The 12,696-nt window shown below is 59.1% G+C and overlaps 1 protein-coding gene across 1 annotated transcript; it reads left to right on the top strand.

Annotated features, from left to right (window-relative positions):
• The first annotated feature begins 5,309 nt into the window (after nucleotides 1–5,309).
• LOC134148783 (kinetochore protein Nuf2-like) lies at nucleotides 5,310–12,696 on the top strand. The gene is made up of 9 exons (XM_062591279.1): nucleotides 5,310–5,315; nucleotides 5,412–5,488; nucleotides 5,941–6,169; nucleotides 8,170–8,246; nucleotides 8,864–8,925; nucleotides 9,449–9,537; nucleotides 10,791–10,887; nucleotides 12,357–12,477; nucleotides 12,593–12,696. Exons 1-7 carry the CDS (start codon nucleotides 5,310–5,312, stop codon nucleotides 10,833–10,835), a joined length of 585 nt encoding a protein of 194 aa, XP_062447263.1. The 3' UTR covers nucleotides 10,836–10,887; nucleotides 12,357–12,477; nucleotides 12,593–12,696.

Raw genomic sequence — 12,696 nt, 5'->3', positions numbered from 1 at the left:
GCCCCGGTGCGGCTGGGAAGGAGCATGGAGTGGGGGGTTACTGCGGAGCTGTGCCGGGAGTCGCGTGGCCACAGCGTTCCTCGTCCGCGGCTGGATTTGTGCTGCCGCCAGGTCCAGGAGCCGCCGGACGTGCTGGGGGGTGACTGCTCGAGGGTGGAGGATGGAGGGAGGGGAGGAGCAGCGACGTTTGCGAGCGGGAAGTCGGGGCTCGCACGGTCTCCGCGGCTAATCGCTTCCTGCTGCTCTCTTGCTGCGCTCAGCTTCTGGGACGGAGGCTTCAGCAGCGGCCGCGTGCTGGCGCGCCGGGGCGGGGAAGGAGCGCAGGGTCTGCGCCGTGAGACCTGGCGTGGACCTGCAGAACACCGTGCTTCCCCCGACCCTGAAAGGTGAGGGGCCGAGCCCCGCCGGGGCGGCTGCTGGCCGCACCGGCCGTCTTTCCGGGGCCTCGCCTAGAGGGAGGCGGCGTGTCCGGCTGCTGCAGCTTCCCCTGCCAGCTCTGGGGCTCCGCTGGGAAGGGGGCCGTGGTCCCGCTGGAGCTCCCCGTTTCCAGGGGTGCTGCCTGGGAGGGTGTGAACGAGCGTCCCTGCCCTCTAGCCGTGTCCTTGCATAGTGAAGCTGGTGATGCAGCCCTGCCCACGCCTTGGAGGAAGGGGGGGGGGTGGGTCGTTCCCTGGAGCGTTTCTGCTTTTCCCGCTCCTTGCTTCCCGTGATTGCCGGAGGAGCAGGGCCACCTTGGAGACGTGTGCCCTGCCCAGCAGCTTTGGTGCCTGGGAAGCAAGGCTAAGGCCTGCCGCCTCGAGCGTTGCAGCTAACGCAGCCTCTGCGGCCTCAGCCTTGGCCGGGGCCGAGAGAGAGACCTGTGCCTTGTTTTTTTGGCAGGGATTGCGCTGGCTGAGCTGGACAGCATGAAGCCCTCCGAGCGGATGGTGTTGAAGTGCGCAGCCATCATCGGGCGGACGTTCACCCCCGAGCTGCTCTTCCACGTCCTTCCCAGGTGGACCAGGACAAAGATGTACAAGACCTTGGATGTCCTGGTGAAAGGCAACCTCCTGAAGTGGCTGAGTGCTGACGAGGTGGCAGAGGACGGCAGCGTTGCCACCAAGGGATCCTCCAGCTCTCTGCAGGAAGAAAGCGGTAAGTGTTGCTAAGGCGTCCCCGGGAGCGTGGTGGGAGGCTGGGCACGTCTTGCTGAGCGGGAGGAAGGAGCTGCCCCTGGCTTGCTCCTGCTGCCGGCAGCACGGGCGGCTTCTTCGCGTGCGGGCTGTGGCGGCCCTGAGGTGCGCCCAGCGCCAGCTCCAGCTGCTGCAAAGCCCCGTTGCCTTTCAGATGCCCCGAAGGGGTCCGCGGGCGAGAGCGAGACCGCGAGGCTGCGGCGCGGCGTCCTGGCCTTCTGCGCCCCGCTGCTGCGGGAGGCTGCCTACGAGCTGTGGCCCAAGGCGCAGAGGGTGGCCATGCACGGCAAGTGCACGGCCTTCCTGGAGAGGCGGGCGCACAAGTGCCGGTGCTGCGGCGGGGGGGACTTTGTGCCCTTCCACCGCTTGGCCGTCAGCAGCAGCAGCAGCAGCCAGGAGGGAGAGAGCTGCGACGGCACCGCCAGCGAGCGCTGCTCGCCCCGCCGGGAGGCCTCCTTGGCGGCAGAGGAGGAGCTGAAGAGGGCCGTGCTCCGCACCGCTCCAGGTATGCTCTGTGCTGTGCTCCGGGGCCCGGGCCCTGCCCGCCGCGGTGGCCCAGCGAGCAGACGCGCTCCTCCGTGCGAAGCCCCGTCCGCAGAAGCGTTTCCCCGAAGCCTCGGGATGCTTCCGGCGCAGGGCGGACGCTTCCCCAAGACTAGCTTAGCCCTGCGCCGAGCGCAGCGGCCCACCCAGAGCCGCGCTGCGGACACAGCGTGGAGCCTCTGTCCCCTCGAGCGCCCTCTTGCCTCTGCCTGGAGCTCCGGGAGCCGGGGGCGCAGCTCCCAGCTCCGCAGGCCGAGGGGCGTCTCCGCGTGGGTCTGCTCCACCTGCCCAAACCTAGCAGCCCTGCAGTGAGGGCAGGTCTCGGGGGAAGGGGCCAGCAAGAGAGCTGCTGCCAGTGCCTTGACCCCCCTCCCCTCTCCTCCCCTCCCCGTCCCTCCGCTCCCGTGCTCTTACTGATGCAGCCTGCCCGCAAGGTGCAGCTCTTGCCCCTGGTGAGGTGAGCGGGGGTTAACTTGTGCTTTGTTTGCAGATGCCGCAAAAGGTGCGGAGGAAGAGGAGAGCTGCACGGAGGAGACCTCTGGGTGAGGAGAGGGGGTTTTGAGTATTGTGGGGAGTCTGCGGGCTGAGGGTGCGCAGAGGGGGCGAGCGGAGTTGCCAGCATGGCCTGGCGGCTGTGAGCGTAGCCCGGGGAAGAGCCGGCCTGTTGGGTGGGAGGTGGTCTGCGCAGGCCCCGGAGAGGAGCATCCTTGCGGAAGCCAGAGGGATCACCGTGCTGATGGTGGCGCTCAGGTGGAGCCGTTGTGGTTGTGTAGCTGTGAGAGAGCAGTGCTGCAAGCTGGGCAGGGGCAGAGCAGCTGCTGGGAGCAGGGTGGCTGGTGGAAGGTGCGCGGTGCAGGGCCGGACATTGCTGCAGAGGAAGAAGAGGTGCCGTGCCCCAAAGCACTGTGTTAGGAGTAGCACAGGCTTTGCTTGGAGCCGGGCGAGAGCGCGGCTGCTGCCGCATGGGGCAGCGAGAATAACTGGGCAATGCTCTCCGCGCCTGGGGAGGCTGTGAAACGCAGCACAGCCGCACGAGGCAGCCGTGCACGCGGCCGTGTGCCGCGCTGGAGCGCGGTGTTAGTGCGGGCGGCCAGGGCAGTGCGGGGGTGCTAGCGTGTCTCTTCTTTCTCCGTGCCCTCGTCTCGGCATAGGGAGGCAGAGCGGTTTCCAGCGCAGGTGGAACGGGTGCCTGCGGTGCCCGGCCGGAGCAGAGGGACGCCCGGGGCCGCGCGCTCCTGCGAGTGCAAGGCCGTCGTGGAGCTGGTGCTCGTGCCCCTGGCTCACCACCACACAGCAATGGGCAACGATGCCAGAGCCCTCTACTACCTGCTGGAGAGCGCGGCTGCCTGCTTGCACGTCTCCGACAACTACCTGGTGAGTTGTCCTGCGTGCCAGAGGCCGCTGCACGTGGAGGCCTCTCGGTGGCCTTGCCCAGGGCAAGCCCATTTCCCCCCTGCACTAGGACCGGCCTCTGTGGGCCCTTGGGGGCGAAGGGCTGGGGTCGGAGCCGGGGTTTTCTTCCTGCTTGCCTGTCCCGGGGCAAGAGCCGCGGGGCAGGGGAGCGGGACCTTCGCGCGAGGTGCCCAGCAGGGAGGCGGTGCGGAGGAGCGCTCGTGCCCGCGGCGTGCGTTGGGGTGGCATCGGCAGGGGCAGGGGCACGGCCTCCGTGGGGAGCTGTGCAGGCGGGTGGGAGTGCTGGGGCTGGAGGCGGGCTCCGCAGCGCCGCTCACCCGCTCTCCGTGCGCTTGCTCCAAGGCCTTCACAAGCCTGCGCAAAGCAGAGGCCCTGAGGAGCTCGGCGGCTCAGAAAGCCCCGGTGCCGGCCTGCTTTGAAGAAGCCACCTTCCTGAGCCTGCAAGGGGAGGTAAAGCGGCAGGGCGGCCGCGAGGGCTCTCGGGGCGGGAGGAGCGGGATGCCGCGGTGGCGTGGGGCAGCCGGCGGGGGGGACACCTCTGGCACTTTGAGGCCCGGCCGCAGTGAGCAGCCCTGCCTGCGACCGCCGCGTCCTCCGGCCCCAGCCGGTCGAGGCCCTCGGCCTCACGTCGGGCAGGGGCGGGAAATGTGGTGTGAGCTCAGTCGGAGCCCTTGGGCACCGCCTGAAGAAGCCTTCTCCTGGGCAGGTGTGCTACAACGTGGGACGCGTGGATCTGGCCAAGACGACCCTCAGGAAGGCGCTGAGCCTGCTGGGCCGGAAATTCCCGGGCACCTCGGCTGGCGCCTTCTTTCAGCTCCTGCTGGAGCAGTCGGCGCACGCCTCTCACCAGAAGAGCAGAGGCTCCTGCCCTCCCGCAGAGGCGGGGTAAGGAGCTGAGGGGAAAGAGAAGGGCAGAAAGAGCCCTTTCCTTGCTGGTGCTGAGCCCCTCGGCCGCCAGCTGCCTAGGCTTAGGGCTAGAGTCAGGTCCTGGCGAGGGCGACGCTGCGCAAGGCGCTGGGGGCTGCTGTCGGGGGAGGCGGGCTGTGTCGTCTCGAGGGGGACGGCACGGGTGAGAGCAGAGGGGTGTTAGCGGGGAGCACAGGCTGCAGAGGGAAAGGGAGTGTGCAGGAGGGAGCAGGCGGTGGGCCCGGGGGGAAGCGGAGGCGAGGGGCGAGGAGGAGGGAGCTCAGGGCTCGCAGCCGGGTGCCAGCCTGCCGCACAGCACCCCTTCTGCTGCCAGTGCCCGGCTTTGCTGGGCGGCGCGGGCTGTAGCGCCGTCGCGTCCTTGCGAGCAGTCACCTTTCCCCGGGGTGCTTCTCGGTGCTCCTGCATCCGCCCCTGCAGCCCTGCCCGCCCCAGCCGCCTCGTGGGCCTCGCGCCTCCCCGGCCCTGCCAGGCTCGGCCCCGCGCGGCTCGCGGCTGCAGCTCAGCAGTTTCTCTTGCGTGGCAGGACGGAGAGGCTGCCCTGGCTGTTCCAGCAGAGCCGCTGCCTTTCCTTGCTGCGGCAGCTCTTCAGCCTGGAGAACACTTCCAGCGGCCGGAGGCTCTCGCTCCTCGCAGCGCTCATGAGGGTCAACGCGGCCGAGGAGTCCGAGGACGCGAGTCACGTGAGTGCCTTCTCCGCGCCGCAGCAGCCGCAGCAGGCGGCCGCGCGTCCGACACGGCTCCTTTCCCCCGGCCTGGCAAGAGCAGCCGCAGGGTCTGCCCCGGCAAGGAGAGGCCAAACAGGACGGGGACGTCCCCGTCCCGGGGCTTCTCTCTGCCAGCTCCCAGGAGACGGGGCTTGCTGTTCTTCTGGGCTGCTCCTCTCATTGGATTTGTGTCGTGACTGTCACCCTTGGGCAGGCTGCGCCTGTGGGAGGCGTGCGAGTGAAAGAGAAGAGCGAAAGTGGCGGTGGGGTTTGTGGCCCTCTAGGCCCGAGAATCACCCTGGCGAGATCCAGTCTTGTGCATTCTGCTGTCTGGACCTTTCTAGATCCTCGCGTCCTACCTGGAATATGTGCAGTGCTGCCAGGAGCTGGGCCGCCAGGAGGAGCGGCTGGAGAGCGGGCGGGCAGGCGGCCGTCCAGCTTAGCTCCGGCGTCGAGCCCTTTGGAGGAGGAGGGGCGTTAACCGTGGCAGAACTGGCCCAGGCCCTGTCCCGTCTGCACCTCAGCCTGGGAAATCTGCCCCTCTCTGTCGATGTCGGTAGGTGCTGCCCCGGCTCCCTGGGAGAGGAGATCTCTGCGGAGAGAGCCTCTGCGAGTCGGCTTTATTCACTCATTCATTTATTTCCCTCTGCAGTGCACGGAGCTGGAGAAGCCCGACCTGGACCGGGAGCTTCCAGGCACGCTCTTCACGGCGCTCTTTCTCCAGATGAGGTAATGCTGCCGCTGGGCACGGTGCGGTGTCGGGGGGCCACCGGAGATCCTTTGGGCCAGGGTCACGGGAGCCTTTCCCCGGAGACTTGTTGCCAAAAGATGAGTGGGTGAAAAGAAGAGCGATGGGAACTCCCCTGGAGGTTCTCCAGGAGGAGCACAGAAGGGGGAGAGACGGGTGAGGAGAAGCGGGGTGGGACGCGTGCCAGGGTGCGGAGTTGAATCCCACCGCGCGGAGCTGCTCCCTGGGGCTCACTGCGTGCCTCCCCAGTGCCCGGAGCGTGCAGGAGCGCTCTCCAGGCTGGAGAAGCAGCTGGCTGGAGAGCCCGGGATCGCCGGGCAGGCGTGCTGCTCCTCCTGCTGCCGGGACCTCGCAGCGCGTGGAGGGGGCCGGGGCCGGGGGGCGGTCCCCCCGCGCACGGCTGCCGCTGATTGGCTGCGGGGGCGGGGCGGAGCGCGGGGATTGGTCCGGGCGTGGAGGAAGTGACGACTGGGCGGGGCGGGGCCGGCGCCGGGTTCAAAGGGCGGCGGCGGTTGGCGGCGGCGGTTGGCGGCGCCGCCGTGGAGGTGCTGACGTTCCGGCGCTGCAGCCCCGCCGACATCGCTACCTGCCTCCGCGGCCACGTCCGGGCCGGCTGCGAAGCCCGCAGCCTGGCCAAGGGCGACCTGTTCCCCGGCCCGAAGGTGCGGCGGGGCAGGGCGGGGCGGGCGCTGAGGCGACGCGCGGGCTTTGGCCCCCCGCGGCGCGGGCGGGCGGGGGGGGCCGGTGCCCCGCAGCTGTCAGAGCGCGCGGTGCCGCCGCTCGTGTTGCGGAGCGCGGCGGAGCGGTGCCGCGCGGCTCCCTCGCCTCGGGGCGGTAGCGGCGGGGCTGCTTTTCCGGGCGGCCCGGGAGCCCTGCGCGGTGCGGGTGACACGCTGGTGTGTGTCTTTGCTTTCGCAGCCTGAAGTCTTGCACGTGATTTTCATGAGAATCCTGCAGAAGGTGTACGGGATCTGCCTGGAGCATTTCTACATGGTTTGCGTGCAATGTCCTGGCTCGCGTGGGGCAGATAATAAATGTTGGCCGTAGAGATGAAATGTTGAAGCGTTGCTCTCCTTTGCGTGTCGTGAGGTCAGGAGGACGCCGCCAGGAAGGTACGGTTTTCCACGTGCTGACAGAGTGAGGAGGAGCTTGGAAATCCTGCCTGTGCTGCAGAAAGCCCAGAGCATTGGAGGCACTGTGCAGCGTGGGGATTTGCTGTGTGCGTGTCCAGGGAAGCGGCTGCTGTGTGTGTGTAGGCAGGGATGCGAGTGCAGTATTGCGGCATAGTCCTTGCAGTAGGTCCTTTGCTAGAGACCTCTTTGAAGCAGGAGTATGATGTGTGTGTGGACTGTTGCTGTGGCACGGCTGACTGCACCTGAGAATCAAAGAAGATTCGTCCTGTTTTCTGGGAGTTTGGTTCAGGTCAAGGCGCTTCTCAAAAGAGTGGGCTTTGGGTGTGCTGCATCCGAGTTGCTCTTTTTTCTTAAATAAAAAAATCTTTGTTTTGATGGGTTTGTTTTTTGGGGCTGGTTTCTTCTAGGGGGTGGGGTGGGGTGGGGTGAGGGTTCCTCCTCGCTTCCTGCCCTGTCCGGGCCTCTGCCTTTGGCCCCGGTGGGAGGAGGGTGCCAGCTCCAAGGGGCCGTGGGCGCTGTGGAGAAGGGCAGTGAACGCTGCCTGCGGAGCTTGGCCCACTGCAGCCGTGCGTTTGCCGCGCAGCGTCCGAGGGCGGCTGTGGCCGGTGGCCTCGGCAAACGGATGCCGTGCTGAGGTGAGGCCAAGCGCGTCTTGTGCCTCCGCCACGCGGGAAGTTATTCCTGGAAGCCCGTGGGAAATGGTAGTCTCGGGGCGTTTGTGGATAGCACGTGCTCGTGGCAGCTCAGCTGTTCGTGCGCTGTCACGTTGATTGTCGTCGTCCTCTTACGGCGCGACCAGCCCAGAGCGGTGCTCGAGGCAGTCTGCTGGCAGAAGCGAGGGCAGCCTTCGGCGTCCGTTGAGCAGAGCTGTGAGTCAGCTCGCGGGCCAAAACATAGCAGAGGAAGAGCTGGGACTCGTGGTGTTGTGGGGGGAGCCGAGCAGCTCCTCTTGCCAAGGGGTTCGTGTTTGTGCGACTCGGGCCTGAGCTCCGCCGCGAGAGGCGGCCTGCGTGCGGGGCGCCTGACGTGGCCGCAGCGCGCTGTCTCCTTAGGGTCGGCTGCGTTTCCTTGCCCTGAGAGGGAGAGGTTTTTAAGCTGAAATGTGCAGGCTTAGGGAGCAGTTCTGGCTTCTGGGTGGCACTGTCTGGGGAGCATTTTTCCAACGGCCTTGTTTTGCAACCTCTGGACAAATCCTAGGACGTGTCTTTCCAGGGTGAGTTTCTGTTACTTGGCAGTGACTATGTGGAGGTTTTCTTTCCTCCCTCCCTCCCTCTGTCCTCCTCCCTCCCTCCCTCCCTCCCTTTTTGTGTGTGTTTCTGGAGGGGAGGGTGTTTCATGCTTGGAGTTTACTAGAGAGAAGATGCATGTCCCGCAGATGGAGCCTTAGCAGCTTGTGTTCCCCAGGGGTGCAGAGACCATCAGGTGTGTCTTCAGTCTGTCTGAGTGATGTTCTGTTGTGGAGAAAACCTGCCTGTTTTTCTGGAAGTCTGCTGTGCCTGCGTATTCACTCTGCTCTCTTTCCTCTTTAGATGCCTGTCAACATTGACATCGTGTATCCCCAAATATTTGAAGGCTTTCTCCCTGTTTGTAACTTGTTTATTCACATGTAAGTACACAAGTTTGTATCCGTTTGGTTGTTACTTCTTCCAAGGCTTCAGTTCAGAGGGAATGGGGGTGGGGGATGAGGGCGGGTTGTTTTTTATTTTTTTGAGCACCTGTGAGCTGGTGGTGGCTGCAGCGCTCTCTGGTTTGGAGCAAAATGAAATTTGCAGGCGAGCAAGAGGCAGCAAGGTTGTAATAGAAAAGAAAAACCTTGGCAGCTGTCTTTTGTCTAAATCGATGCGTTACCTTTACTGTGAGGACTAGGAGGCTGCGTTAGTGACTTGATTTAGAGGGTGGGGGAGTGAAAGGGCGGGTTGGAGCGCCTGGGGGTACCGCGAATGGCCAGAAGTTCATCATCATACCCAAAAAGGGGTTTGAAGCCCTTGTTAGGTGAACTTGCCCCCCGAATTCGAGATGCCTTTGCTGCAGCGATGGGAGCGTTAAACACTAATCTGTGCGGGCGATCGTACTGTGTTAGTCTCCTGAGAGGACTTGTTGCTGTTGCGTGCTTACTGCACCTGGGCTCTGGGGTAAGAGGAGAAAATCTCTTTTGAGTGAGCGTCTATAGCACAAAAACTGCAATGGTGACTGCAGATAGATCTATGTTTTGCTTCCTTGCAGGGAGCGCTTTCTCCCGGTGTGCCGTGTTAATGACTTTGAGATTGCTGATGTTCTAAGTCCAAGTAAGCAAGTGCTTGTGATGCTGTCTGTCCTGTGTGGGAGTGTAGGGGGATTGGGGTGGTGGCACTTGACAGGCAGACTGCTTTCCTGCCCGCTTGGCACTCGACTGCTAGTAGTTTGTCCATCAAGCTGTGGCACTCTTGAAATGGTGTGGGAATACGTGGCCATGGAAAGTAGCCTGAACTCTGTGGAGTTCTCTCTGGAGTCCTTAGGTAAATACCTCCGCAGGGAGCGGTTAGATGGTGAAAGCTGCTCTTCCGTCTCCACGGTTCCCAGCTGTGGCGATTCTGCTGTGCCGCACAGCTTAGGACAGGCTGTTGTGAAGAACGCTTTCACTTCTGGGTCTGTCTTAGCTTGTGGGAGTTTTGCTTGTTACTGATGTTCCTGCTGGGGGGGCAGAGGAAGACAAGCCCTGTTTCTGCGATCCCTTGCCTCCTCTGTGAATTATGCTTGGCCCACCTTTTCCTAAGTGATTGCAATATGCATGGAGACCAAAACAGTGATGACTTGCAATTCTAATTTCAGAAGCAAAGAGGACAGCTCGCTTCTTGAGTGGCATTCTCAACTTTATACATTTCCGAGAATCACGCTGTGGAGTCTACTTGGATTTACAGGTGAACTATGTAAGATTCGGGGCTGTGTTACTCCTGATGCTTGCTAAAACATAAGGAATGTTAACCTCAGTTTGAGAACATAGAGGTTGTACTTCTTAACTGCATGTTTTAGAAACACGCTGGGGTTTTCCTGTGGGTTTAGAGATGGTGTGTTTCAAGTGAAATACGTGATTAGCAGAGCTCAGAGAGAACCCAAAATGTAAACCGTGTTCCCCTAGAATAAAAACATCTCCACGTAATTAACTTGCAGAAATGAGCTGTGGAGTAACTGCAACAGCTGGAGACAGCAAATCAAGAGGCAGCAGTGAAGCTGGAGAAGCTGAAGTGAGTATAAGGAGTAGAAGCTGAGTTGCACTAACCTTCTTGGCTAGCTCTCCTGTTCCCAGTGCATGTGTGGGGTGTGCAACTGGGAACTTACTAGTTGAGCTTTGTGGTTTGATAGAGCAGACCGAGAACAACAGGCTTCTCTGCACCTGGTGTAGATAGTGGACAGCCCAACCGGTGCTCAGAAGTTTGGCCCCTCTACCTCCCTTCTGCTTGTCTGTGACAGCTGAGGTGGTAGTTCCTCTTGGACTAGAAGAAAAGTACTTGCTTTGAGTAACGGGTGTGGGCTTTGGTGTGTGTGTGGGACTAGCTTGCTGTGAAGGGCAGACGGTGTAGAGGCAGTAAGCTGAGACAGTAGTTAGCTTTGTTTCTCGACAGTGAAACATATCTTGCTTTCCTAGGAGAGTTTTCTTTCAAACTGTCCACCTTCTCTCCCTTACCCCATCACACGTTCTCAGCATGTGCACCTCCATGCTTTGTAGCTTGGTTCTCAAAGCGAAGTAATATTTTTGAGCTTTCCTCCAAGCCTGTTTAGCTTAGTCTGGGCAGACTCAGCTTCTCCACTGGCACTTGACTTTGCTGTTTAGCCTCTTTGGGAAGCAAGCCCGGAAGGATAAAGCAGTTTCTGTTGGGTTGTGCCCTGTTAGAGGAGGGGCTTGTCTGGTGAGAGGCCAGAAGAGCTGTTGTGAGCAAAGAATAAGACTTTGGGAGTGCCTGGTTGCTGTGAGAGGAAAACTGTATTTTGTAGCTCAGAGACTGTGGTGGATCTTTAATTTGAAACCATCATTTTGATCGTCTAAGCTCTTAAGGATGAATTCTTTCTGGAGTGGTTGTTCTAGCCTCACCAATCTATCGATTTCACTAATAATGCTGAAACTGTCAATATCTCAGTGTGTGGTTGTGTTATTTATTTATTTACGTTTGCTTAGCACTGTTCCTGTAGAAGAGCAAGCAGAGTTCAGGCAGCTGTCTGATGACATTCAGGAATTGCAGCAACTGCTAAACCACGACTATCGTCGGAAAACGGTATGATCTCTCTACCCCTTTCTCTGGAATGCTGCTGTAGCTTCTGATCACAGGTGTTCCTTATTTTTGTGTTGGTTTTGTTTGTTTTGTCCCCTTCCCCTACTTTTGTGAAGGATAAAGAGAACTTTTCTGATTTAAAACAAAAAAAGTATTACAACACCACATTCTTTTTAATCCCTCCCCTTACCTCTTTGTTTACCCATAAGTGATGTGAAACATGCTTGGAATCAGAGCTAGGGTCTTTTCTTTTGAAATACATTGTTGTGGTGAATGGAGAGGCACCTCTTTTCTTGTTGAAAGTAATATGTATGTTTTGCCGTGAAATTTTTGATTTGTCTTGCGATTGAATTTGAAGGGTTTACTCAGAACTGAGGGTGAACTATGTTGGGAAATAGACTGAGGCCTAAGAAGGGTTACCCAAGGAAAGACTTTTTTTTTTTTTTTTTTTTTTTTTTTTTTTTTTTTTTTTAAAAGAAAAGAAAAAAAGCCAAGGTGGTGTTGGTAGGGAAGAGTGCTACTTTCCAGCAAGGGCAGCTTTCTTCTAGGTCTCGCAGGTAACCTTTTCTGTCACTTCAGAGAAATGAAAATCTGGTTAGTATTTTTTTTGGAGGTGCTACTGTAAGCCGTCTGTCTGCTTTTAATGTTAACCATGTTTCACCTTCTTATTACTGGAGACCTGGTGTATTAATGTAGGCCTTCTCAAAGTAAAAACATGACCTCTGGCAAAGAAGATTGGGTGTGTGTAACAAACCACAAGGGCTGATGAGAGCAGAGGAAGTAAAATGGCACCAGTATTTGCTGGTTGGGATGGAGCTTGGATGGCAAGTGAGACATGCAAGCATGCCAAAAAGGCTTTGGCGTGGTAGTACAGAGAAGGGTGCTGATAGCACTGCGTAGTACAGAGGTAGCTGTTTTGGCTCTTGGGAGCTATGGGCTGTGTTCTTGTTTTCTGCGCTGCCTGCCCACGCTGATGGAGAGAACCTTCCGAAGTTAGTGCCATCTGTCACCCCTACTCCAAGTCACCTACGGCTGCCTGCCTCCTCGATGCTCCCAGTGGCTTTTCAACAATGTTTTCCTTCCCTATATTTTAAGTTTCTACAGACTGCTATTTTATCTGCTAGTTGTAGCATTCCAAAGAAACTATCAGTGAGATTTAAATAGCAGTGAGGTGTACGACCTTAACTGTGGCTTGCATCTGGGAGATTAGCTTAGTATAAGGTAGCTCTTCCCCTGAAAGAGTCAGATATTGCAGAGAGGACCCGAAAATTGGTGAGTGTACCTTGATATAGGCTATAGTTTAAATTCCAGTTCAGCTAATTGATCATCTTTCTGCCTTTAAGATCAGGTTAGTCTTGGAGCTCGGTAACGTGATAGTTCAGGAGATGATTTTTAGCTTTTTAAAAACTGTTTCAGCTTTGCTTTTCCCACAGAAACTTTACTGCAACTAACCGGTGATTTTTTTTTTTTAGCCTTTATAGACTTCTCTGGTATACGCGTGAACAAACATACGTCTGTCGCCCGTTAGACTGCGCCTCTGCGTCCACTCTTGCCTATTTGGGGCCTATGGATTAGAGGCAAGATCACTTCTTGGTAATTTCACTTTTGATTCACAGTCTGCAGACAGGTCACACTGTAATGGTTATAAGATAGCCTGTTTAGCATGCTTAATGGAATTTTATCATGCTTTTCCCTTATATTTCACCAGATCCAGCTGGTGTCGGACGAAGAAGCCAGCGTCTGGCACGTGGAGTTGCTGTGTGTTTTCATGCAAGCAGATACCTCCCTAGGCAAATGGCAGTGTTAGGCAAA

This window comes from Rhea pennata, chromosome 18, assembly GCF_028389875.1.
Source record: "Rhea pennata isolate bPtePen1 chromosome 18, bPtePen1.pri, whole genome shotgun sequence".
Taxonomy (NCBI): Eukaryota; Metazoa; Chordata; class Aves; order Rheiformes; family Rheidae; genus Rhea; species Rhea pennata.
The sequence above is the reverse complement of the archived record's forward strand: the minus strand, read 5'-3'. Positions and strand labels throughout refer to the sequence as shown.

What these genes read in the sequence shown, in the direction of transcription:
- LOC134148783 (XM_062591279.1), top strand. An exon ending in GCGCTCTTTCTCCAGATGAG is followed by an intron (nt 5,489 to 5,940) that starts GTAATGCTGCCG and finishes GGCGGGGCGGAG; the next exon opens with CGCGGGGATTGGTCCGGGCG. An exon ending in TGCTGATGTTCTAAGTCCAA is followed by an intron (nt 8,926 to 9,448) that starts GTAAGCAAGTGC and finishes TTCTAATTTCAG; the next exon opens with AAGCAAAGAGGACAGCTCGC.